Source organism: Helicoverpa armigera, chromosome 15, assembly GCF_030705265.1.
Source record: "Helicoverpa armigera isolate CAAS_96S chromosome 15, ASM3070526v1, whole genome shotgun sequence".
Lineage (NCBI taxonomy): Eukaryota > Metazoa > Arthropoda > Insecta > Lepidoptera > Noctuidae > Helicoverpa > Helicoverpa armigera.
Window position 1 is genome coordinate 6,681,540 of NC_087134.1, and position 27,544 is coordinate 6,709,083.

At 39.2% G+C, this 27,544-nt stretch overlaps 2 protein-coding genes across 14 annotated transcripts in view; both read right to left on the bottom strand.

Annotated features, from left to right (window-relative positions):
• Nucleotides 1–19: 19 nt before the first annotated feature.
• On the bottom strand, nucleotides 20–8,131 carry LOC110370584 (uncharacterized). The gene is given in 12 exon segments (XM_021326460.3): nucleotides 20–2,041; nucleotides 2,044–2,076; nucleotides 2,079–2,441; nucleotides 2,521–2,731; nucleotides 3,003–3,227; nucleotides 3,723–3,897; nucleotides 4,345–4,467; nucleotides 4,805–4,909; nucleotides 5,277–5,386; nucleotides 5,803–5,945; nucleotides 5,948–6,040; nucleotides 7,301–8,131. Coding segments are annotated over 12 exon segments (2,406 nt in total). The 5' UTR covers nucleotides 7,884–8,131; the 3' UTR covers nucleotides 20–1,799.
• A 1,634-nt stretch (nucleotides 8,132–9,765) lies between these two features.
• The window catches only part of Ih (I[[h]] channel), a 248,749-nt gene continuing 230,970 nt past the window's right edge, over nucleotides 9,766–27,544 (bottom strand). For 8 of the 13 annotated variants that reach the window (XM_064037956.1, XM_049845185.2, XM_049845189.2 and 5 more), the window contains 8 exons: nucleotides 17,433–17,596; nucleotides 17,209–17,351; nucleotides 15,850–15,987; nucleotides 14,471–14,575; nucleotides 13,896–14,045; nucleotides 13,330–13,548; nucleotides 12,409–12,673; nucleotides 9,766–12,298 (listed from right to left, as the gene is read on the bottom strand). In XM_064037956.1, coding sequence (XP_063894026.1) covers nucleotides 11,682–12,298; nucleotides 12,409–12,673; nucleotides 13,330–13,548; nucleotides 13,896–14,045; nucleotides 14,471–14,575; nucleotides 15,850–15,987; nucleotides 17,209–17,351; nucleotides 17,433–17,596 — 1,801 coding nt within the window. In that variant the 3' untranslated portion in view covers nucleotides 9,766–11,681. Of the gene's footprint in view, nucleotides 12,299–12,408; nucleotides 12,674–13,329; nucleotides 13,549–13,895; nucleotides 14,046–14,470; nucleotides 14,576–14,781; nucleotides 14,854–15,849; nucleotides 15,988–17,208; nucleotides 17,352–17,432; nucleotides 17,597–27,544 lie in introns of all 13 variants that reach the window. The other 5 variants (XM_064037959.1, XM_064037958.1, XM_064037957.1 and 2 more) reach the window with 5 other exon arrangements.

Here is a 27,544-nt window from a genome sequence, read left to right on the forward strand (position 1 = left end):
ATGATTAAAAGGAAACATGTTCGTTTGGTAGAACTCATTTAATAAGTGGAAAAAGTCTGTTAACTGGTCTATTATTGTTTTTAACTCATTTTCTTGATGAAAGTATAATGAGCTTGCCAAAGTTCATTATTAGTTAAATAAATTTTACAGTTCTTCATTAAGTTCCCTTTTTGTTATTTTTACAACATCTTGCATTTATAATTGAAAGCTTATTTGTATTTACAATTCATCCGAGATCATACAATAGATTTCATTATCAATAAACAATCATATCACATCTATTATGATCGAATCTCATTCGACACTATCAGAGCCTGGTCAGCTCGTTAGTGACATTCGCATTGCGCGAATCGAAACCATTTTTGGTAATCAGGGGGGCAGCGAAGGTAACGTATAGTTATCGGCACGGATATTGAGCCCTGACGATTTATTGGTTTATTGCCTTATGTGTACAGTGCGCAAAGCGATCTCCACTCTTCCGCCGAGAGCTCAATATCCGTGCCGGTAACTATACTTGTTCCCGGAAGATAGTTACGAGCCGCCACGAGGTTTGACGAAAACTTAAGTATACTGTTAATAAGTAGAGACCAAATATTTACAACAAGAATCTCGCACCGTACCTCGGCTAAAAAGTTCTGCATGTTTTTTTTTCCAACAAGACTACTGCACAGTGTACGCAATCTTCGTTTATGGGATTGAAATTGTGTACTTAGAGAAATGCGTATTACTTACAATCTTATATCTAGTTAGCTTACAATAAAGACATACAACAAGGGATTTAAATTATAAATAATTCATAACTGAATATGAGAATAATTGTCATTAATTGTAATACATTATAAATTAAAAATTACTAAAACTTGTGATAAGCTAATGCTAATTCTAGCAATAGAGCAACTGGAGATTACATCAAGTGAGTTCAATAGTTGAACATGATTTTATTGCTGTAGTTGCTATCAATTTCCTCGCATTTTAAAATAATTTAATTTTTTCTGTACCTGTTCAGGTACTGTCCCGATAGTGACGAATATTGAGCACAAGCAAAAGTTGCCTTTTAAGTGCTGTTTTGCATTGCAAAATAAATGTGTCACCGGAAAATAACAAGACTCGTAAGTTGATCAATTTTCTAGGTAGTTGATCAACTCTCGGAAAATAATAAACGGCATTTGAAATGTATACTATTTAAAGTATGTATTTTTTTTTCATTAGTAAGTTGATTAATTTACGGCGTCTTGCCGTTAAATCTTCCGACAAAGGCGAGGTGTAAGTTGATTGGTTAAAAGCTCTATGAATAAACACCGAACGCGTGCTAAATGCTTATAATTTAATGCTGTCGACCAATAAGAGTATTAAGTGACGGCTAATAGTGTACCGTCAAATAATACACTGGGCAACGATTGGCCCATTTGTGGATGATTTTACTTGTAGCAATATAGTTATTTATTAAATAACGGCTAGGTACCGTAAGATGACCAATTAGCTAAAATTCAATGCGTTAAATAGTACTATCCAACTGCCGTTTATTATTTTCCGAGAGTTGATCAACTACCTAGAAAATGGATCAAATTACGATCTTTTCATTTTCCGGTGACATAATGCAAATACAATTTTTGCCAAATTCATGTCACTGCATTATTTAACGAAGCTTTGTGTCACTACATTATTCTCACTAGTTGGCTATCTTACTGTTTTTACATCAAGCAAAGCCATGGAACACACTATATACATATATGTGCTATAATGCCTAAACAGTTGTAGCACAACCCAAAAACTATTTTTATTCTGCCTTAATTCCTGTCTTAGAGTTGTGTGACTGTATAAGAGCTGTGTCGCTGTCTTTTAGCAGGACTAGGATTGATCTGAATGACTCCTGGAGTGGAGCATGGCCGACTATCTTGGCTCGTTACACTGCTGGGTGACATCAAATGAGGGGACGAACCCGCAGACATATTGCTTTTTGGTGTACCACCACCTTTTTTCATATAAGTAACGACGGAGTTTAAAAACGATGGTGGTAAAGCGACTGGGGTTAACCTTCCCCACCACCGGCTATGTAAGTCTGTAACATCTTTTGGAAGGCGAGTTGGGGTCGTTGACCGTGAGTACGACTAAGGACCCGTTCTCGATATTCGAAGGCACAACTGGTGTGGGAGTGCTTGTCTGCCTTTGATCGGGCGTTTTTCCTTGTGATTTGGTCGGGTCAAGTTTCGGTATTGTAGCCTTATCTTGGTCGGCTGGTTGTGATGTTGGTTTTGTCGTCGTGGTGCGAGCGCGTGCTAGGGTGCCGGGTTTCGAAGGCGGCCGGCCTCTCGGTCTTGGCATAGCAGCAGCTTTCGCTTGCTGAGCTTTCATTTCATGGTGCTGTTTGATAATATCATCAGCTGTGAGAATACTCTCTGCCAAAGGTAAGCTGGAGGTACCTAAAGCTTTCGAGCCTCGACCTGAAATATACAAACGAATCGTAGATAAATGAAAAGAACTTAATTTAAACTTGGAACATAAAATGGTAATGATACTGACTCATGCGCACGCGCAGTTCGCGCATCTCCTTCTGTTTCTCGCGCAGTTCCCGCGCCTGCCTGCGCTGCTCCTCGGCCTCGGCCTGCGCCTTCCTGTCGGCCTCCTCGCGTTCGGCTTGGAATTCGTCCAGAAGTCGATTCGCGTCCCACTTGCAAGTCGTGCGGAGTGCCTTGTCTATTTGAGCCATGTTCACACGTTCTTCTTTTTTGAACTAAAGACAAAATTGCGATCTTAGTATAATCTAGTAAGTATTTCAAAATTGTAAATTTTTCTGATGGTTTTTATCAAACTAGGTTTATGGAGTCGTCTATATAAAAAGGAAATTGAGGAACAAACATCCAAGTATACATATCTAAACGCACCAACTTTTACATTTATGATATCAGAAGGATTACTTTTCTACCACGGGTGGAGTACCTTTATAAATATTTTGCATTCCAGAACCTTCTAAACATTTGCGCATCGAACTTTTACAGTATTACCTTAAGCTTAAGATCTCGTCTCGTCCGTCCCGGGAACAACCTCTCCATGAGCATAAAGTCCGTCCCCAAAGCTGCCAGTGCTCTATAGAAGCGTACAGTCTCTGCATCGCACCAGTCCGCAGTGCGCGGCGTGCGGCGGTAGCGGCCGGACGTGTTGCTCGTCGCCCAAGCGCCCTCATGCACCACGTTAGATGATACTTTGCGCTTGTCGGACGATTTTATTACCTGGGACACGAAATTGTAGAGTTGTGAAGAGTCATGTTTCAGGGAAGGTTTTCTATATGCTTCTACGTTCTACAGGATGCTCGTATATAATAAAAATAACTATGAGGACAACTTTTTGGAATGATTAACCGCTATAACAATTTTTAGAGATTTGTAGGGCATTTCGAACAGAAAAGCCCAACTTCATTGTGTAGGAAGAGCTCTTTTGTCATCAAACATTTAATATGTCTGTTGCATGTTTGATACCCTTCATGCCCTTCATGCCCCAAAGTAAATGGCCATGAAGTTCATGGCCATTTACTTTGGGGCACTTGCTGATAGACGGGCTACATTTTTGTACAACATGTGGCTGCAACACAGTGGTCGGCAACATTGCAAACATACAGTAACATGGCATAAAGATACATTTTAGTCGGACGTCAGTGTCCGTAAAATATCTTAGTAATAGTCAACCAATTTTTTTGCCAACATTATAGGCTGCTGGTTAAAACATACCAAACTCTGTTCATCAAGCATGATCTCCCCATTGGGTCCGAGTTTGATCTGTGGCACGGGCGCGGCGTCGGTCTCTGGTTGTTCCGCCGGCGTCTCCTCAACCTCCATGGAGGCCTTGCGAGCCGCCTCTTCCTTCTCATTGGCTTCTTGGGCTTGGAGTTCGTCTTTGTCAGGACTGGAAGATAAAAAGTAATTTATTTAATCGCGTTGTAGAGGTTGTGAGGTTCACTATCTTTATCATACAATGTTTCCCGTTGAAATAGGCAGGCAGGTCGCGTAAATATGAAATTGATTTAATAGGGTCGTAGAGGTTGTGAGCAATGCTATGATGGGTTCACTATCATACAATGTTTCTCGTTGATATAGGCAGGAAGATCGCGTATAAAATATATGAGAAAAAACACAAACTTCTACCATTCATTATTCATTTAATTCATGAAAATTTAATTCATCAGTCATTTAAACCATTCTTTAAATCATCCATTATAGAAACCAACAAGACATAGATTTGAGGGATGGATGATGGATTTAAGTGCCTTAATTTCGGTATTTGTTTCTTGGAATGCTTTCAAAAACTGTTTAGACGTTCAAAAGTAAACATAAAAAAGTAAGATATACTCACACAATGGGGTTGGTGGTGGGATTGTAAAAGATGAGGTCGTACATAGTAAGTTCATCTTTGTTGACGGCTTCGCGACGTCGACGCATCGCTGCGTTACGCCGAGATGTATCAACGCGACGCGACCTGTGTGTTGAGGTAATATTCTGTAGTAATATAATAAAGAGTTAATACTTTTTAGGCTCCGAAACTACTAAGCGGATTTGAAAACCGATTTCATTCACTGCTGGGAAGCTCGATTATCCTCGAGTAACACAGGCTATATTTTACCCGGGCACGGGCAGGGTGAAACCACGGAAAAACAGCTACTAAAAGATAAAAGAAAGAAATGCTTCCTTCAACAAATCAATGCTGTGATTGTTGATTTTCTTTTATTGAGACTGAAAATATAGATTATTGAACACTACTATCGGACTTGTATACTATGTACCTACATTATTTGTGGTATTAGCTGATGACCTACTTGGACACATGCTTCTCTTTGACAGGCGATGAGGCAGTCGGTGGCTGTGTCGTTGCCTGACTAACACTCGAACACACGGAGTCATTCCTTACGCGGGCCACTTCCCTGAAAATATAAATTCATAGTTATAGCAAAAATACATACATCCAGATTGATCGAAAATGGGCAGATAAGTTTGAAACACTTGAAACAGTGTTTAATAAAATTTTAATAAACTGATCAAATTCAAGGTGAATTTTTTAATGTTTGATGAAAAATTTAGTTTTTATTTAGGGTGTACTACTGTACCTATGTACTTAACATAGGTTTACAGTATGTCCCCACTCGGTGGATCTATATCCAGATAAAAACGTAGCGGCTCACATTCAATTCCCCACAGAATAAACGATTTTGTTCTACAAAATCTTGTAGATACTACAGCAATCAGGAAACTTGTTGGCAGAAGGGTAAAACCGTATTTTCAATAGCTGACCTGTTTGTGATGTGTGAGTCGTGTCGCTGTCTCGATGGAGCAGGCGTGTTGGTTCCGCCGCTGCTGAGCAGCGCGCGCCGGTTCTCGTCCTCCGATTCGGATGCACTACCCTTTGTAAGAAAAGGTTTATTCAAGTTTTAGTTTGTCAGTTCGGCTTGTCCCTAGGCTGTACAGTGTGGACAGTGTATGTCTTCTGTAAAATTTGCACAGAAGACGTATTTCTGTTGCCACTATAACATCAAATAAAGTGAAAACTGGAATAAAAATAAATATTTTTGGGGGCCCTTGTTTACTAGCACACTGAAAGCACAGTTTTAGTGTTTGTTTTAAACGAATACTCAATTTTAAACAATATTCTTCATTAACACATTACATACAACTGTTTAAATAGAGAAAGACATTGACATTATGTATACCTTTGCTTACATGCTGTAAATCTTATGCAATCAGTGAAACAATGTTATAGTATAACAAAACATTTCCGAAATCTATGCTTATGTTTAAGATGGAAGTATAGAAATGTTACCTGAACACTATTTCTTCTCAAAGGCGCAAGTCTAGGTACCGGTCGAAGTTTGGGCCGCAGTTTGCTCGGTGAAGGCAAAGGCACAATAGGGTCAAACAACACTTCAGCATTTTCTGATATAATCTCATTCTTCAGCAGAGCCAGGGTTTGGGGGCTCCAGACACGGCTTGGAGTGGCACAATACCATCCATAACTGCATCTTCAGTAATGCTTTCAGGTACGCTGGGGACGTTGTAGTCTGGAAGAGAAGTTTAGCAAGTTTGATCATCTTTTGGGTGACGATAAACAGAAGGGACAAAATATAGTTAAAACAATGGAATTATCTGCAAGTGCAATCATGCGCTATTAGGAATAACTCCAGGGTTAGCAGACCTTTAAAAAGTTTGAGGGGGATATTCATAACGGATAGGGCTTAATGTATGGGAATCACATAAGGAAGTATACATATAAGGGAATATATAAGAAGTATATGGGTGAGCATACATATATGGGAATACATAGGGGAGTAGATAGCGGTAGTATAATATAGGTGTATATTTTGGTCATCATTAAGAATAGGATCGGATCAATCACAAGTTATGGGGATGTATGTCCACTGCAGTAGATCTGCCGTTTATACTGGGTGTCCCATAAGTCCTTTGAAATCTAAATTTCGAATAAAATTTAAATGGCGCGCGGAAATGGCATGCGGGGTGCGGGGATAGCATCAACGGTCTTTCGGAATTCATTCACCATGGAAAGTTTTATCGGAGCAGACCGTGGTTTTTGTGTGCTTGAGTTTTATCACAACAATGATTCGGCCACCATTGCGCGGCGTAAATTTAGAGAGTATTGCAATTTGCGCACGTTTAATGACTGTCCCAGTGTTCAAACGGTTAAAAATTGGGTTCAACAGTTCGAGGTGACTGGATCTACAATTTTAATTTGTTGAATAAACAACGATCGGGCCGCCTAAGGACATCACGGACGGAAGACAACATCGACGTAGTGCAAGAGTCAGTTCGTGAAAATCCCACTCAATCCATTCGTAAGCGTTCCAATGCATTAAATACACCCAGATTGACGTTACAGTTCATTTTAAAGAAAGATAAGAAATTACCATCCATAAAAAATTCAGTTAATACAGGAATTAAAAGATACGCCGCGCAATGGTGGCCGAATCATTGTTGTGATAAAACTCCCGCACACAAAAACCACGGTCCGCTCCGGTAAAACTTTCCATGGTGAATGAATTCCCAAAGACCGTTGATGCTATCCCCGCACCCCGCATGCTATTTCCGCACGCCATTTAAATTTTATTCGAAATTTAGATTTCAAAGGACTTATGGGACACCCAGTATATAAACTGATACGTAAACTACAGGAAATGTAGCAACTGATTACACAGTCAATCAAAAAAGATAATTTCCTGTGACAAATCATGAAGTTAGGTGATAGTCAGCTTCTTGCTGGAATTTTGTTTATTTTTTTAAATGTAATGTAATGAAAATAACCATACCATCTGGGACATCTGATGCAACATTACTGCTGGCTCCCTTACTGAACTCTGCAGACTTGCCATCAGTAAGATCTATCTCAACAGCTTTGCCGTCAGCATTCTTTTGTTTATGCTTCTCAGGCGTGCATGGTGTGATCCTTTGAATATTTACATCAACCCTGGTCTGTACAAGGGGGGAGGGAGCAAACCTCTTTGCAGGACTCCCGACACTCTTAGGCGATACAAATACATTGGACTTAATGCTGTATGTACTCGTAATCACAGACACTTTCTCCGACCTCTTTGGTGTACCTACAGCCTCTTTAGACACCTCATTAGGCACTAAAGGTGATGGTACTTTTTCTTGACTTTTTAAGATATTATTTACAGGGCGCGGTGATTTCAATGGAGAGGCAGGTTTTGGAGAACATCTGTCTAAATTGTCTTGTGTTTTAATAGCTCGTGGTGTTTTAGGACTTCTAGCAGATTTTTCTAACGTTTCTTTCTCAAGTAACTTAGCTTTAGTATTGTTTGCAGTATCGTTATTCTTTCTTCGTGGCGGTAACGAGGTTACAGCTTTTATTCTTGCTCTTCTTGTCGACATTGTCGTGAATTATTAATGTATACTCGAGTATTATTTTTATAACTTTAGCTTCATACACACGCTGCCTTCAATTATACGTACAAATTATTAATTATACTAATAGTAGAATCATTAAACTCTCAATATTATTTTTTTATCTACGATCCATGCTATAGCAGTAGGTAGTAGACACGACAGAACAGAAATATTTTACAATAATTATAATCAACACAAGACTGCATTCGCGCTGCCTGTCAAAGTGAAGTGACAGCTTTTGACTTGACTGATGACATAATGACATCGATCGATGGAGTTGACATAGGGCAGGACAAAAAAAAACACAGATTAAATAATATTCTATGGTTTTACTAGAAGGCCCGCTATCCCACTGCTGCCGTTTTACGAGCGTTGCTGTCGCGTTCGGCGGACGTTAATGCTAGCTAGGCATTTTGGATTTGTGGAAATCGAATTTTAGGAATATCAAAAAATGACGGAACAGTGCAATTAATGAAAGAAACCCTCAGGAAGGAAAGAGCACCCGCAGCTAGCAGCTGACTGATTAGATCGACTTCCCCAAACGTACCGTCTTAGTTAATAGGAGGTAAATTGACCTAAAAAAATTACAGATGGCATTCTACCTATTACGTGAGTGTACCTTTGCCAAGTTAAAAAAAAACTGCACCAAGTCCTTTAAGCCGAGACCCAAGAAATTCAGATTTCTGGACAAATTGTTCTTAAGACGATACCTCGTTGCGATGTTCACGGGCGAACTGGGTAAATGGTATAGAGAGGGATAGAACTAAGCGATAGTAACGTAAATAGATAGAGAGAGGAAACATGCAACCTGCTCAAAAAAAAAAACGTAAGCGCCATAATTTTATTTAATTAAAAATTCAATTTTATGTTTCTTTAAAAACTGATTTCTGATTAATGTTTAATAAGATCTTATCTACATTCTTCATTGTTTTAATGTGACAGAAAGTACATGACTACGACATAAAATTCATAAAATGTTATTTTTAGAGGTAAGTTCTGATTTTTTTTCTATAGAGAAAAGTTTTATGTTTTTGTCTTCGGATTAATGGAGGTAATATAGTCAACAAACACATAAAAAATATTCAAATAAGTATTCTTAAATTAAAATTAACGTAAAAAAATTGTTTAATTTCGAGGTATCCCCTTAAAATCTCTCGGGACATTCGGATAATAATCTGACTGATTTCTTTTCTCCTTTTATTCCATTTTGATAAGATAAGACGCTCAGTTCCTTCCAGTCACGTATCCAGATCAGCGCCATCTATCTAGGTATCAGGTTGGAAAAAATGAAAAGGAGTTTACAGTGGGTATATTTTTTAAACGTTAGAATTAACATCAAATGTGAACACACAGCACCCAGAATGGACTCGGAACAAGTTTAGTTGTACCATACGGGAATCGAACCCACGACGTCACCAGTAGCCATTACGACTGGCAACAATGTCATACTTTTACTGTAAATTTTTACTGTAATTTTGTGTCAATATTGCATATTGTCCTCTATTGTGGAATACAAATTACATTGTATACAAATGTACATATCAAACATTGTTTAAGGTTCTTCTAACCTACAGACAGACATGTGTTGCTGGGGAGTTTGTTGCGCCACTTCTTCTTCCCAGCAAAAACACATAGGAAGTGGTGAAGGGTGGGCGTTTTGGGGGCTGTCTATTGTTAATTCCTGACGTTCAAAAAGTGCTGTCTTGCAGCCAAGTTTGAATAAACGATTTTTGATTTTGATTTTTTTGATTTTGATACATGTACCGTCATTAGGTACTTATTTTCTGTTCTGTGATAAGTTGCACCTAGCTACTGGGTTCAAAGGATCGTAGGAGGCAAAAAATAAACAGTAATTTAAACAACGGGGCGGTTTTCTTCATTCTTTAATGCATTTTTTCTCTAATTTTCTTGACAGCGATGAGCACTTTTGGTGACAATAGTTACCAGAAATTATTAAAATATTTAACAAATAACAGTTCAGATTTAAAAGAAATAAATTTTATATAGGTTTTTACTTACATCCAGTAGATCAACTTCACAATAAAAATAGATCTCTTCTATAAAATTTATATAATTTACAAAAGCGGTAATGTTAGGTAGATAAAACAACAACAAATAAATGCTTCTGGGAATGAAACGCAATTATATTTCTCTTTGTAGATAAATTGACAGATAGTCACTCTGCTAAGACCAATGTATTGTATAAATATCTTACGAGTACAAAGTATCTATTGGTGTTAGTCGCCAAAACTGAGAACTAGGCTGCGTTCATCTACAAGTAAGCTACTGCGTATTGGTTCGTCATTTATTAACTATATTTTGGCTAAAAAGTCAACATTTGCAAAACCATCTTTACAAATTGTCATGACCCTATAAGAATTAGTCAACGATGATTCGTGCCAAAGTTTGCGTTCCGGGCGGCCGCGGGCTCGGCGACTCGAACTAATGTTGGACTGAGCCTCGCTAGGATATGTCGCTCATTATCATAATATTACGTTCCTAAGTTAGGCTAAAGTTATTTAAAATGTGTAAGCGATTGCGGAAAGCCATTATCATTGCCAGAAGTAACTAAAGTGGCTATCGAAAGAATCAAACGACAGATAAGTTCCAAGTCAAAGAATCAGTGTAACATGCACGGTAACGGCTAGCTACTGAGTACTGCGGCCTACAGTCGCCCAGCCCGCGGCCGCCGGCCCGCGCAGCCGACCGCTGCTCTATCACATAATGTAATTCGTCCGAATTTGTTAACGCTCCGGACTACTTACTCCTACGAAATGATCACTATCGACAATAAATTATTTTCACCTACAATTAAAACAAGGTATGAAGTGTAGTAGTGCATCGAGAACCGAGACGTCCGTCGCGCAATGCGAGCGCTCGGAATAATTGACTGGACCGCTCAAATGAACGCCCGCTAACACTCCGTTCAAACGAACCGCGCTAAGGCAAATCCCCGATATTACAATATTTACATACAGAAACGACTCTCAAAAGATTCGAAGCGCTACTGATCCACCTCTACTTAAGAAACTGAGAGACTTGTTTGCGCTAATTATGCCGATTATCGGTAGATACTACTTATAATTAAATGAAGAAAGCAACTGTGTGCTATTGGAATCGCGCGTGAGGCTCTGTTTAGTTGTGCGTCGCTTGTGCAGCCGCGGCGCGGGCCACCCGCATGCGGGCACGGCGCAGGCCTGCGGCTCCGGCCCCGCATGCGGGCGTCTGCGCACTGCGCCCGGCCCGCGCCCATTGCCTAACTCCACGTGTGGCTCCCACGATCCAACTTTAATAATTAAAGAGCTTCCAATATAATAATCTCTGAATCGTGATAATCAGGAACGTTTATACACTCGTACTTAACTTCGCCATCGAATATTCCGCATCAACAATAGAGGTCTATTTCATACGCCAACAAAGCATAAAATAGTGATATCTTTACATTTCAGTCTAGTCTATATAATTATTTCCTCTTTTAATGGCAAGGTATCTCTATAAAGATTCAATAGTATCATTCTTCAATATATAACAGGTATAATCTATACAATCGGAATACGTCACGTATCCGTCGATTCCTCACAGCGTCAATGATATAAAATTTAACCTAAATTATAACACAGGAGAATTAAGTATAAGATCACAAAATGAGATTCAACGGGCGGCGCGGAGGCCGCCCGGCGAAGTCGCAGCTATAATACTCGTGTCTACGCTACAACTAGCGAGCGTGCCGCGGGACGCTCGCACTAAGCCTAGTATTGCTATGTCTCAGCACGCGGAGCGGCGTCAGGGCGCGATGCCCGCGTCCGACTTGTGGAAGGCGGCGGACGACGCCAGCGGCGCCGCGGCGCTGAAGTCGTGCTCGGACTTGGGCCGCGGCAGCGCCGCCGCCACGCCCAGCCCCGGCAGCGCCACGCCCGCCATGCGGCACGACGCGGCCTGCAGCGGCTGCAGCGCCAGCCCCAGCGAGCGCTCCGACAGCCGCGCCACGCTGTCGTCCGACAGGCTCACGTGCTCGGCCTCGGCCGCCAGCGCGTTCACCACGGCGTTGATGGTGTTGCCCTCGGACGTGGTGTCGTCCTCGCGATGCGCCACCAGGTTGGGGTTCTTCCCTATCTTATTTAGTCGTTCGGCCGCCACGCTCTCCATGGTCCGCCGCATCAGCGGGTACTGGTCGAGCACGGCGTTGAAGTGGTCCACTGACAGGGAGAACAGATTGCAGTATGTCTCGGCACGGACGGAGGCCACTCTACGAGCGTTCGTTAGAAGGCAGATTTCACCAAAGTAGGAACCGTCCGACAAACTCGTGGCTACCTCGCCGTTTGCCATGACGATGTCCACGATGCCTTCTTGGATGAAATACATTTTGCTCCCAATGGTTCCTTCCTTGATGATGATATCACCTGAAATCATACATTTTCGTCATTAGTACGTTTATATTACAAATAATATGGTAATTAAGTTAGTCGTACTTATATAACACTAATTAGATTCTTTCAACAAAGATTCTTACCAGGTTGGAAGACTTCGTAACGTAGTTTGGTCACAACGTCAGACACGAAGTTTGAGTCGGCGTTGGCGAAGAATGGCACGGAGGCGACGAGCGACCTACAGTTGTAGTTGATGACGTCTTCGCGCAGCTTCTCACTTAACTCGCCCAGGATCAGTTCCTCGTCGAAGAACTTGCCCTGGTAGCGATGCTCGAAGTACTCCGTGATCCGCTGTCGCATCTCTCGAGGCAGCTTGCGGTACGCCATGTACTCCTCCACTTGTTTCACCTAGAATACAGACACGAACGACTGTTAGATGTGATGTTCTAGGAGGTCTCGGTTCACACACGCCTGTAGCAAATTTCAAATCATGCATCTGCAAAACCACTGACTGTTAGCGACAAGTTCACTTTACATTGAAGTACAAACTACACACCTGCAAACGACCGACTTATCAACAGAACACTTTATGTATAAATAACCCTAACGAGAGTCCAGCGGTTAGTATACCCATGGAAGTAAACAGTTATGAACACCCGTTAATTGTGAAATGTACGAGAAATGACTTGTTATTTTGTTGGGAGACATGAGTATTGGTGCAGATGATTGAATCTGTATAACAACCAGTGAAACACTAAACAAACATTCTCTTTGTACTCACGTCTAATCTCTGAAACAGGCAATGAAGGCTTTAGTGATCGTTTTATTAGATGGGAATTTTACATAGAAACTTTAGTGAGACACATGCATGTACAATTTTGATGTAATGGAAATATAAGAAGTTCTGTTACCGAAACTTCATCCGTTTATCGGGTTGTCTGCGCAGGTGTTCATAACGATTTATCTCCGCCGTTTAAAGAAAAAGGTTAGGGACACTCCACAGAAAAGGGTGATAGTTTAATTTCAACGGTTAATAAAATGTTGGTGGGTGGGTTAGAGCATACCTTTTCTCGGTACTGTCTTCGTGAAGAGTCAAGAGACTGGATGAGGTTGGTGGCGTGACCGAGGAAGAGGGCGTAGCACGTGGCGCCGGAGATCATGGACAGCATGGTGAGCCACATGTCGGTGAGCGACTGCGGCGGGAAGCGCCCGTAGCCGATGCACAGCATGTGCGACATCGCCTTGAACAGCGCCCACGAGTACTGCTCCAGCCAAAAGGCCTCCTGGAAAGTCAATAACATTTACAGTTATTTTATGTTGTTTCACTAGAATCCAGTTTTTATTTATGAATGTAAGATGATTTTTCGTAGTTATCTATTGTAAGAAATAAGGTGAGGACTCTATGGCTTGTAACTCATCAGACATAGGTTTGTAGCTATACAAAATACCTCATTAGTTACGATGCTGGTACTAAACAGAAAAATATCTGACGGTAGCTATCCGTTATGCCATTCACGACCTTAAAGGTCTTACCACGGGAACCTTCACAAAAAATATTGAGGTTCATGTAATCATAAACCTATTGTAACTAAGTTAACAATAATTGATTTATTTTGATCTTGATACCGACCTGTAATTCGTTTATTGCAACCCAAGAATTTGGTGGGAATCCTTGCAGCATAGGAACGAGGAACTGTAGACAACCAGACCAATGTCCGATTAACAACATCATGCAGATAAGGTTGAATATCCGCATGAAAACTGATGCCATGTTGAGGAACTGTAAAGAGAAGAAAATACATTAATGAGGTCGGCAAGTGAGGTAATGTCGCCTCTAAAGGAAGCCGTGCGGACTGCGCGCGACAAGGACGCTCGAGGTCAAGCATCGCGATGATTCTCTACCGATGGAGTCGTAAAGAAGTGAGAAATAAAATATGAACGCGTGAGACGAGTCGTCGAGCGAGCATGCGTGGTGGCGGCGTCAGCGGTCGCGCGGCCGCGGCCGCCGCACGGTCGCGCGACCGCGCCGCCTCGCGCCTCAGCCCGCGCGGCCGCCGGCGGGACGAGGGTTGGAAACAGAAACGCCAAAGAAAGAGAGAAAGCGAAGCGAACGCAGCGGACTAAGGGACGCCGGGCGGCGCCGCCGGCAACATGCTAAGCGGGCGAACGAGCACATGCGCGCCGGCTCGTGCCGACCCAGGTTACCTTGAAGATTAGATTGCTTTTGGTGTCACCCTTCTTTTTGTTTGCAACGTCGGAGCTGAGACGTCCCCTCCGTTCCGTGCGCTTTTTTTGAAGATTCTGCAAGATCTAGAAAACAAGCGAGAAACACGAGATAGTAGGAAGAGAGCCAGGCGCGCCCGAAGCGCGGAGGGGTCGGCGGGCTTAGACCGTCGCGAGGTGTGCGGGGCGGGGCTGGGGCGCGTGCAGGCACACACAGGATGCACTAACACCGAGACGAGCGGCGCGGGCTAGTCCCCTACGGATGCGCTAGCGCGCGGCGGGGCATGCGGCACCTGCGAGGCGAGGTCGCGCGAGCCGCCGTCCGCGTCGCCCGGCTCGTCGCGCGGCTGCGGGGCGGGGCTCATCTGCACACAACACCGTCACTGCGATGTCGTCGCCACCACCCTCCCCGTACTCCACTTCTCACTGACTCTCCGCTTCGTAACCGTTGGTCGTACGTTGTTCGACGTAACCACTACCTACTCTTTGTGTTGCCACTTCTAACTTTCTAATGTTATGCAACAGTTTCTGGTAATGATCTGTTTCATTAGCTTCTTATGAGGCGAAGTGTAATTCTCGGAATGCGATTTGGCTTTTTCCTCTAAAGGTACATCTACATTTTATTCGGAAACTACGTGCTCACTTTCACCGAACAGGCAGGTATATGGATCGAGTAGGCGCTCGGTTTCATAGGTCGCGCAGGGTTGTTCGTGTACACTATGTCTTATGACGTTAGTTGTTTATGTTATGTATTTGCAGAACGTCAGCTTCAGCGCACCAGTGGTACTAGAGGCTTTGAAAAAGCGGCAACATAATATTAACATTTTGGCAAATAATATTTCATGTTGGCAAGTGTGGGACGGTTCGGGTCGGCGGACACTCGGTACGCGGCGTCGTTCGCGGCGCGGGCGCAGAAACAAGAGATAGATCAGACGTCACGAGTGAGAGCGTGCTCAGGCAGAAAGAAGCTTGCAGAGAAGCAGTAGAGAAGTGCAGAGCGGGACGTGGGGCTCACATACAGTGGGGGCGGGATCAATGGTATAATACAGGATTACAACAAAACTCCATATAACGTCATTAGGATCACTACGCTAAAACAGTTAACATTATTACTCATCATTATCATAACATTTTTTTATAAAATCACGCACAGAAATAGCCAATCTTATTTTTCTCAGTAAATTCAGATCGTACTCAAGATTGCAAATAATTAATCCAATATTATAGAGGTAATTAGTTTTAGTAGCGTATTTAGTCATGTCGTGTTAGTAAATGTGAGCGTAATGTATATTAGAGCAGTGTTAGTGGCAAGTAGTTAGGGTAACCCTTAGAGTGCGGGTTAGAAGAGCATGATGGCTTACATATACTTCCTCCCATTGCGACACATATCGGACGAGCCTGGACAGCCGCAACAACCGCACCAGAGATAGTAGTTTTGCTAACCGAAGTATCCTCAGTGCACGACCCGCGTGAAGAATTTGAAAGCTTTCACTAAAGTCCTGTTAACACAAAAACACATTAGTTAGGTATCGATGATGATCCTATTGATGCCCAGAAAGTATAGGAACGTTCAGAGCATCTCGTCTAGCCTCTATACCTATTGATTTTATACAGACGAAGTGTTGAAGACATGCATAATTGCAGTATTTGAAAGATTTTGTCAGCCAAAGAAAAGTGCTGAAGCATAATAAACATGTTATAATTATGTTTTGTAAATTTACATTTTCAAGTTGAGTTCAAGTGGGGTATACTGTCTATATTATTAGTGGAAGCTGTTCAAGTATTATGTAAAGAAAAGGCTTGTTATCCTTCAGTGGCAATCTATCATATTAAGCTTCAGTACCGATGCAATTTATTATTTTGAACAAGATTTGTCAGTGTAGGCTGTTAAATATTACAATTTGGTCGTGTTGTAGCTGTTATAAGTTTAAAACCAAAACAAATAATAATAAAAATACATATACGTATAATAAAACCCAAGACATGTAATAAATATGATAAATAGGAAACCAAAAGTGGTAATTGTTACATTAGGAAGCTTTAAGACCATGCTTTAAACAACTCTGAAGAAGGAAACCAAACATTAGGAGGTAGACAGAAGACGACGTGCATGTGACCAATTAGAATAGGCTTAGAATAGGAAATACAACTGTATATACCTTATTACCAAATTATAAAGATATATAAACACCTTCGGAACAATAGAGTGCAATTTAGTGGAAGCATTTAGATATAGCTCGTGCAATAAGTTGGAAAGTGCAGATTAAAATCTTCAAAAGTTTTAGAAAAGGATCGAGTATCCCATACGATCACAGTCGGATACGTAAGGTCGCTTACACAGCGGAGAGTAGAACAACATTGAGAAATCATATGGGTTACTGGTGATTAACGTGCAGATGAATATTCTGGGTGTGTTCAAATCATAATAAAATAAAATAGAACAGAGTTTGATGATAAAATGAAAGTGGTGTGCTCAATCAAACCTTTGCATGTTCTCTTAGACCCTGGTATTACGAATACTAAATTGAATACACGATGACGCACAGGTTCTCGTGGCGGTTGGGTAAAAGTTCACAATGAGAAACAAAAACAAAATGGAAACAATAACAACATATTGTCTATAAAACAAATGAACACCCAAGCTGAAACAGAATATCAACAACATAAAAGACAGTTTAAAACTATAGTAATAAGAACAACACGGCCAAATTGCAACGTACGTTTACCTGATTGAAGATCAAAAATATATAATCTAGTGGTATACTAGAGATGAGGTCAAGGAAGAACCATGTCCTCAAATAGTGCTTCGCTATTAACTTGGGATCTAATATCACTTGTTCTGCATTATCTTGCTGCATTATTCCTGAAAACAAGAGAAGAACAAACATACATATTTTGCCAGCAGTATGATTTGTGACTGTATGAATATTTACTGGGGACATACCTGTTCTAAAATTAACAACGATATCTATAAGAAATATGGTGTCGGAAAGACAATTGAAGGCGATCCAGCGCGTGCTAAGGTCATCGTTGAAGAAGGAGATGGCGACTGGCAGAATGATCAGGTTGGCGACCAGCAGTAGTAACATACATAGATCCCAGTAGAATCTGTGGACAATACAAACGTAACTGTTAATTTACATTGAAATACAAAAGAGAATAACTAGGCGGCAGTTTTGAAGCTTGAAAAAGATCTTTTTTTAACTTTTTCTTAAGTTAGATATTAAGTAGGTACTCTGCAGCCTACGGTCGTATGCTTAAACGTGGAATTCTTAGTATTTGTCATAAAACACGCTAAAGTTTTCCAATAAATTTCAGTCTAACTTTCATCTTACAGCGGCCTATTATTCATAGTTAACTAGCGTTGTAACGTGAAGTTTTTATAAGGTATTCTATCAAGAATAATGGTAGTACACTGGTATCATGACTACTAAAGGCGACTTTAATATGAGTTTCAATGAATTGTAGGCAAGAGATATTTCTATGATGACCGGCCCAGCAAATAAATTGTTAGGTCCACTAGAGGAAGTTGCAACAACTCATATTGACACAACCAATTTCGTCTGCTTGTAAAGAAACTGAATGGGGATACATTATCTTCAGTAGTATGCTCCAGCAAAGTCAACCTTACGATGTTCGCTCAACATCGTTGATACACGTAAGGTAAGTTGCACATTAGTCTTTCTGAGAGCACAGCTGAATTAGCAGCTCCTATAAATCATACAGTTTGGAGTCATTCTGGTCCTAGTACAGTTTTAGTAGCAGTTAATCTGTTACAGCAGGTGAGTAATCGCGCAGTAAGCACTTACATTGTTGTCAGTCGGAGGCGGGCAGGACGCTAGCGTGTTCATAACTACAATTACCTAATTGAGAGGCGATTGAGCCAGCAATTGGTCGTGGAATGATCTCATCTGCCGTATAATCTGGCCGCACCTGCGATGCCCCCCGCGACTTATCTACTCTTGTGACAAACTGACCGCTACTCATTGTCAATGGCATATTGCCTATTCTATGTTATCAGATTCATGTTTGGAATTAAAACCATTTTTTTAGACTCCTGATCTGAACACACTTTTTGATTATTTTGTAGGGTAAACTCACCAGTAACTGGCCACTTAAGGACAGCGAGTTGTTCATTTAAGTGCCATGGCGAAATGTGTCAAGAAATTAATATTCTTGTATCAACTTTAATTAAAGCAAGTATCCATTTATCGTTATTAGTGAGTAAAAAATGAAACAACATAGAATTATGTAGTAATATTTTAACATAATGAAAAAGTAGTATTTTTTAGTAGTAACTGACCATTTAAAATTAGATATTAGCCACCATAATACCAATAACTGGCCATGCAGAAATAATATTTAAAATCAATTCAATATATAGAATAAAGCAACTATATTAGAAATTAAAAACTTAAAAAACATAATAAAACAAATTCTAACAAGGTGGTTCTTAATTCGTAAAAAAAACTACAACTTAGCTTAATTTAATGAGATCAGTATACCACAGTTCGTTTGCACTTAAATCATAGTATGGTAACGAGGACCTTGTCATTTGTAGTTATTGACGTGCTTAAATTAATTAATTACATCATCATCATCATCAGATGTAGAGTAATCTCTCTCTTTGTAACAATTATGGCACCAAAAAGTATCACATTCAGCCTCAGGAATATGAATCCTGTGGGATAATGGTATTCTCTTCATGAAATTGTTTGTTACAGAGCCTACATAGGATCACCCTTCTTGTTACTAGATTCAAACAATAGTCACAACAAGTGACACATCGGTTTTTCTTATTTTCCAACAGTTTCTTGGACTCGTCTTGACTATTTATAATTTTGTTAGTAGCAGTCTTTTTTGTTTTATTCTTTAGTTTTTATTTGGTACATCATTCTCTTTTTGACGTTTTTTCTCTTCTCGTAATCTCTTCCTTTCTTCTTTTGCGGCATCTTCTTCTTGCTTTTTTAAATTGTTTTTCTCTTATCTTGTCAACATATTGATTGGATGTTTCGCTCAATTTGGCGCTTTCGTTGTAGTTTGGGAAAATAGGGCAACTTTTGTTTCAGGTATTCAGGTATTTTGTTTCAGGTAGGGGAAAATTTACAAGAGTATAGTCAGACCTGCTGTCTTGTATGGATCAGAGTGCTGGCCCACAAAAGCGACGAATGAAAGACAATTGCATGCGGCAGAGATGAGAATGTTAAGAGGTACATATGTGTGGTGTTACGCAAATGGATAGAGTGAGGAATGAGTATATAAGAGGAAGTTTGAAAGTAGCGCCAGTATCAGAAAAACTGCGTGGAAACTGGCTGTCATGGTATGGGCATGTGATGCGGAGGAATGAGAATCATGTTGTGAGGAACATGATGAGTATGAATGTGGACTGATATAGTGGAAGAGGAAGACCAAAGAAACGATGGATGGATTGTGTGAAAGTAGAAAGAATGTTACTTGTGAGATGACGGCAGATAGAAGAGTATGGAAGGAGAAAACATGCTGCGCCAACCCCAAATAAAATTGGGATAAGGGCAGGAGGATGATGATTTTGTTTCAGGTATTCCGAGAAAGGTATATTTGAGACAACAGAAATTGTTTTATTTGTATTGGATACCTTCATTGTTTTCAATAAATTTGATAGCATTTTCTATTGCCTCTTTAGAGTATTGGCGTTTTTTTAAAGACATTTCAGAAAATCTGTCCAACAAAAAAAAATCCGTCAGTAACTGGCCATACAACTATCAGTAATTAGCCACCCATGCCAGTTACTGATAAACATGTATATTTTTATCTGGATTTTTTTTACACGATAGTGTGCCTTATACTCATTCTAAATATGTTTATTTTTTCGTAAAATTCGGACATTAGCGTATAATTCAGTAACTGGCATGAGTGGCCAATAAATGAAAATACACAAAAATGAAAATCAATAACTGGCCACCCAACTAATCTCGCTTTATTATAGATACTGACAGAATAAAACTTAAAAAAACGATTGTTTACCATCTATACAATACCACAAACACAATCAACTCACGTTTACTACACGAAGTATTACAAAATTCACTTTTAAATTCAACCATTACCTTAAAAAAAATTTAAGGATTTACCGTTCACGTCGGAACTCGTACGCGTGCTGTCACAAAATGACCGATATTTTTGGCGCTAGTGTTCATAGAGGAAAAAACTGTCACTATAATGAAAGCTAGTTGAGTAGGTAATACTAAAAATAAATAATAGATGGCGTTCTATGAGAATAGTTCTTAATTTATGCAGTCAAAGTGAATAGTGGCTAATAATTGAAAGTGGCCAGTTATACCTCGGTTTACCCTACAAGATCAGAGAAAATTATCATAAATTCACTAATTGCTCATGTTTATTAAAACATTTGCGAATATTAAATTTAATTTATTCTATTACGAGCCTCAAGCCTCCTTTTATAGAATCCAAGCTGGTCTTCGAGAAGCTTACTGAAATTACACAAAATCCTACCACGGAACGGTCGAGGGCAGTTCACGAAAGTATATATAAAGAGGTAAATGACGGCAATTTCCAACAATAAGCTAGAAAAATTACCACTATAACTCCAGTTTCAAGAGATCGCCAAGCTTGGGAAGCCAACTTGGAACTTTTAATGGGGCGTATAAGTGAAACTGATTTATAAAGAGATGAAAATTACGTTTATTATGTATAGTAGTGGTAGCGGTGAGTGATTTCAGTAGCGTCTTTCATGACAGTTGGGATTATGTTGGTGTTTTACTCTCTATTTATCTTCCTTTCCTATCTCATTGTGTATAAGTTTTTCATAGTAATTTCTAACATTATTTGGGCATTCTTTAAGGTCGTATTTATTGCTGAAGTTATTCCTTGCCCCAAGGTCATTGTCGTTTTCGTAACATCGGTCATGCTTCATGAAAACGTAGCCTGATTAGAATATCAGTGTGACGTTTAGGGTACTACACTTCCGAGTCAAGTTTGGATTTACATACGTACCTAAATATTTATGCATACCTTATTAAAATTTACATATGTAAGTAACGAATGATTAATGAGCCCCTTCAAATGGCAAATCATGTCAATCGTGATAAGTTTAACAACATTCTTTTCATAGGTACGACCAGGTACGACCTTTGCCTTGATCTAATTTAAAATGTTCGGTACATAAACTGCGTGTCTAGTGATTTTATCTCGGGAATGAATGAACGATAAATGTTCTGTTATTGAGTTTGTATGTGTTAGTGTTACGATCAAGGTTTAGCTGTAGAAAATTGTAATGTCATGCTGCGATCTGCATAGATTGGTTGCACAGTATTATACGAATGGTTTGGGTATAAAACAATTTGAGTACCTATTGTTGTTTACTTTCATATACTTATTAGGTACGATTCGTCAATTAGGTGTGCAAAACACACAATTTTGTATGGTCCATTTTGACTAGCGGATCTATGAAATCCGAAATCTCCACATCACTTTTACAGCGTAATTATATTGTTCAAAAGATTTTAGCAAAATATGTTAATGAAAGGCACGGTAAAAGATTGTTAATATCGTATCACAAAAAATATTACACATGTTAAAACTTTTTATTCTATTAATATCCTTTATTGTTAAAACATGAACACCAGTAAGGGCCTTGACACACGTTTCGGGGAAGGTCGTCCATACACCGGTATATGGGATAATAAGGGCCGTCGTCTCAGCATTACGGGAATTACAAATGTGCATTATACCCATTGTACGTACAGTATAGTCGTACATTGTTTCTTGATCTTCCACACAATACTTGTATTCACACTTAAAAGTAGCTGTACATCTAAATTAAGTAGGTTCATGTAAAAGCGTACCGTGCAAAGGCTTTGTAAGGGTAAAACTTGTTATAAATTGTTGCATTATAAACTAACTTCCAGAAAAAGACGTTGTCAATTCGCATTTTTTATTTTTAACGGCTTTGACAGACCACTTCTTTATATTTATTTGAGAATGAAATTAACTAAAACAAACTTATAAATTAAATCCATACATAAGGCACAAGATTTCAGAAGCTCGCTTCAGTATAAAGCATATTTCACGATGCAGTAAATGTCCTACTCAAGTCCATTACGTACCTATCTAGAATCTATGAGTAGCTACAGGAGCTACAGTGACAGCTGGCAACAAACGCACACTTTGGTTTACTAACTACTTTGATGGTACACAAATGGACGGCTACTCAATATCCATTGAAGCCGTAGATAGTAGGTATGCGTATATACTAGCACTCACTGTCCGGTTTAAGGTTTGGTATCTTCGACTCGCTCGAGCGCTGCAGGATTCATATTTGATACGTAGGTATCTTATGTATCGCTTAAAGCACTGTCGGATTTTGCAGATGAAGATTTGTTTCCCAAGTATTATATTTTTTAACACTGCTGAATTAAATCACGTATCAATGCTAATCTGCAAATACCTACTTGTACAGGTGCGCAATACTACATGTACCTACTCGGAATGTTCCCACGACTGACCTCTGCTTATAAATTAACAACGAAAATAAACCAAAGATACAAACGTTAGTTTTCATAACACATTCACGAAGGCATAACATTCGCGGTAATTTATAGTGACTCTTTTATTACAATGCAAGTGATCAACATACGCTCATTTCTTTGAAGAGATTTCAGTTACTGGATTAAATAAATCATCTGCATAGACTTTTACCAACTATGTCGGGGTGAGCTTCTTGTATCTACTTAGGTATATAGCGCGACCGAGATGTTAATCTAAATTGTTCTTTGAAAATGGTCTTAGACAATATAGTAAAATGAACAAATCATGCTTTAAAATATTCTTTATGTTTGTTCATAAACTACTTTTGCAGCACAATTTTTATCAATTACCGTGTCTCCTAAGTAAGCCTAAAAGCAGTTCTTACATTACCCTCATCTTACAAGACATTACCCAATCTGTGCCTTTTGTTGGCCTTACAAAAGATTATTACCGGTACAAAACAAAAGACATTCCCGCTAACATTACCTGCTGTATAGTATGTAAGCACAACTTTATGTACCTTTGTGCTTCTTGTGCATCTTAATAAACATTGCTAATTAAACTTATTACAGACTTGTTGGGTAAATGATTTATTTCTAGCATATAACAAGAGAAAAATAAAACGTCACAACAGTATTAAATAGGTTAGTAACGTATCTAATAAAAATACATATGATGACATAAAATATGTAAGAATAGGTATTCTGTCTAAAATAGAATAGGTATTGTACTTTGGTATCTAATACAATGTACGGGAAAATTGTGAGCCAGGAGTCGTAAAGCCCCGCCGAAGAGTTACGGCCAGCCAATAGAAAAGAGGTGTTAAAATATCAGTGTTTATAGGATATTACGACGTCGGCGCTCCATAATAACATTTTATATTAAATTGTAAATAACATTCCGTTGTCAATCGCCAAATTTCGTTTTATTATTGTTTTATCGGCGTAGTTACAAAAACATCGCGCTTATATTTCCTGCGATAAAGTCGGGACGGACGAATGAAGAACTCATAAAAATCGCAACATTCTGTAGCTAATATGCGTACATTTATCTAGAGTATCGCTATCAATTTACGTGATTGCACTCACATTAGTTCGTCCGGTGTAATCTCTATTAGGTGCTCGATAGAGTTGAATTTGTTGTGTCCATCGCATTCATTGCGAACATTAATAGTCATTGGTTTAATTAACCTTAATTCGATGCACTTACTATTGTTGTATATTCAAATAGCGCAATCGCATGAGGAACTAACTGTAATGGTTCAGATTCAACGTGATTACTGTTCAAAGAGAGGGCCATTTAAAAGTAATCTCTCAATTTTTTTAATATAAACTTTCGTTAAATGAATAAAGTTTTGTGGAAAATGGAGTCATCCACTAAAATGAAGTAGTCACTGAACTAAATAATAAAAGTTACAGAGACACGGCGAAAAAATTTCAATGACTCAGAAATTCATGAAATGTAGACAATATTCGGTCTGAAGGCTGGTTTTAGTGGCAGTTTTGCATATTTAAATGAAGATTTTCGGCTTAATCTTGTTCATCTATCGTGTTTTTAATTTCTGGGGCGAGAAGAACTTACTGCATTAAAACGAGATGCTGCTAAAGTGGAATCTCTTTAGTTATTTGAATACAGAGTTGTATATTCTTTTATTTAATAAAGCTTCACTGGTAAAAGAGTACAGTTTACGTAATACCCAAATACTTACGAGTGATACCAGGGCTCGTCAAATGGTATGCTTGTTAATTAAGGCGGGAAAGAGCTCTCACTAGGCTCGGTCGATAAGAGCTCAAACAAAGGTAAGATTAACGATCACATCACGTGAGACGATGACCCTAATCAGTACCCGTAGAGGTACTTCGTATACCTGTAACACCTCAATCCCTATTAAAACGTAGGTATCCCTGCGGTGTACGGGAAAGTTTCCAAGTTCGATACGACCCTTTGATAAATCGTGGCAAATTTTCATGTAGCTCACTTTTGAATTAGTGAACATGTTTTAGAAGTACTACGACCCTTGGTATCTTTTCCTTGGAAGCTCATTAAATCTGTAGGTTAGGAAGGAATTTATGAAAATCGTATGTTTACCTGCTTATCTTAATTAATTGTAGAATTAGCTATTTTTTATCAATAATACAGCCTTTGAAAAGTTTGTTTTGACCATAGTTCAAGAAGGGAAATTCATGGTAGCCACTCGCTTTTTTGTGTTCCTAAGTGCAAAACAAACGAGGGTAATACGGAAATGTAATCAGAACATTAAGTGGTTTGATTACGCTCATTATGTCATCGCAGGGGGAATTTTTAACACATATCGGAGGTGTTCGGAGCCATTTTAAGAGGGTCGTTAAACCGAATGGACGATAACTGGCGACCATCAACACATTATGGCTTATTTCGCGGTACTAGCTCCTTACATTACTGCTGCGGTATGTCGATATGTAGCTGATGATGTCACATTGTTTACGTCGTAAAATAATATCTACATAGGAAATATTATGTTAGTGACACCTGAAAACTTTTACCCGAGAAATAAATGTCCTTTTCGTCAATTGCATGAACGTGTAAATATTTTGCCTCTACTTTATGAATTAAAATAATTAGCCAATGATTACTGTGAATTATCTCTCAAATTAATTTTCTCAAAAGTACGACAATTTAAAAATTAAAATTATTTTACATTTTTAACTAGTTCGACAACCCCTATTAAGCGGTCCAACTAAAATCATCAAATGAGGTGTAATTCATAAGCAGGTAACGGATAATTCGGTATATTTCCGTGTCAAATTAGACTCAGACAGGCGTGCAGAGATACGCTTGTGCGGTGACCCGGCCAAATTGGTAATACTGCTAATTATATCGTATTTCATCTGAGCTCACCGTATTGATCCGATTACACTCGACTATTTATTGTAGGTGCACGTAATTTAGTCGACTAATACAGTCTCTAGAATCGACTAAACTGGGGTAATGTCAGCCCGCGGCAAACAGCTTTGTGGCTAGTAGAGCTGAAATGTTACGACTGTTGTTTATATACGATTTAGTTTATGATCGAATTACATAAACTGTAACTGTTGCCTAATCGACTACTGTCCTATCATTGCGCATCACTAGTGAAGTGGCTAATGATCCGTTGGTAGTAAATTTAGCGCAGTTCGAATAATGTAGGAATACGTCTGGTGATGATTAATTATTTGCGTTCAAACGCTTGATATAATAAATGACTTTTATTGCCAAGTGAGAGAATTTACATTTGAATAAATAGAAAATCCTGTAGCGTAAATGTTTGATGAAACGATCTTTTATTGAAAATATAAGTAAACAATACGCTGTAGGTAATATATCTTTCTCTGTATAAGAAAATATTTTGCAAAGAAACGACGGTCTTTAGATTTTATAATAGAATTTCTGGAAATTGAAATGTTTGCAAACGGATACAACTTTGATTCCTTGGATATTTTTAGTTTTGTAGTTTAAGAAAATGTTTTGAATTCATATCTTCTGAATTCATTTCTAATGCGGTTTCATTTGTGACCATCTTTGTAACATTTTGCTACGAACAAAGAAAAGTTGTTTGCCAAAAAAGATTTCGACAATATTAAACTGTTCTGTACATTATAGATTCGAATTTGAACAATTTTGATACAGAAAAATATTTAAAAATCAAATAATTTTCTATTTGCACTGGGAGGTTTTCGTTTTCTTAACAATAACAACTTTTGCAGACCTTTAGCTATGCTACTTATTTATTAAGATTGGTGGCTGGCTACCTAGGTATACTTATTACCACAAAACGTAGCCCATAATACTCGTACTTCCATCAGCAATAACTTGCATAAACTTAACAAAAGTCACCATAACTTGTGACATAAGCTAGATAAGTCTACGCGGTAGGTCTGTGGTTTAACAACTTAAGTCTGTGGGTCGTCTGATTGAAACTATGGCCTTACCGCGTCGGTTAAAGCGCGCACACTACAAACTTTTAGTCGTCCGACTGTCTGTCCGTTGGGAGATAAAAAATATTTTGTTTATAAAACCGTGAATTTAATCAAAGTTTTTAGCCGGTCTGATACCGAACAAATACCTGATCATAGTTACGTTACATTCATTTCATCATCTTCCCGAGCCTTTTTCCTAACTATGTTATGTTGGGGTCGGCTTCCAGTCTAACCGGATGCAGCTGAGTACCAGTGCTTTACAAGGAGCGACTGGCTATCTGACGTCCTCAACCCAGTTACCCGGGCAACCCAATACCCCTTAGTTAGACTGGTGTCAGACTTACTTCCATTCGTTTATGAGCCCAAAACAACCGTCGCGACGGCCGACTAAAAGTTTGTAGTATGCGTTGTTAAAGTCTGCGGACCGTCTGATTAACCAAGCTTCGGCCTTACCGCATCGGTTAAATTTAACCTTAGTTGTTTGATGTCGGCTACCGGTTATATATAATTGCGTGTAACAGTTCGGTAGTTCTATTTTTAGTTACGAATGTTATTGTCGAGTTACGCTTTGTGGAAAGTTCGTGTTATGAAACTG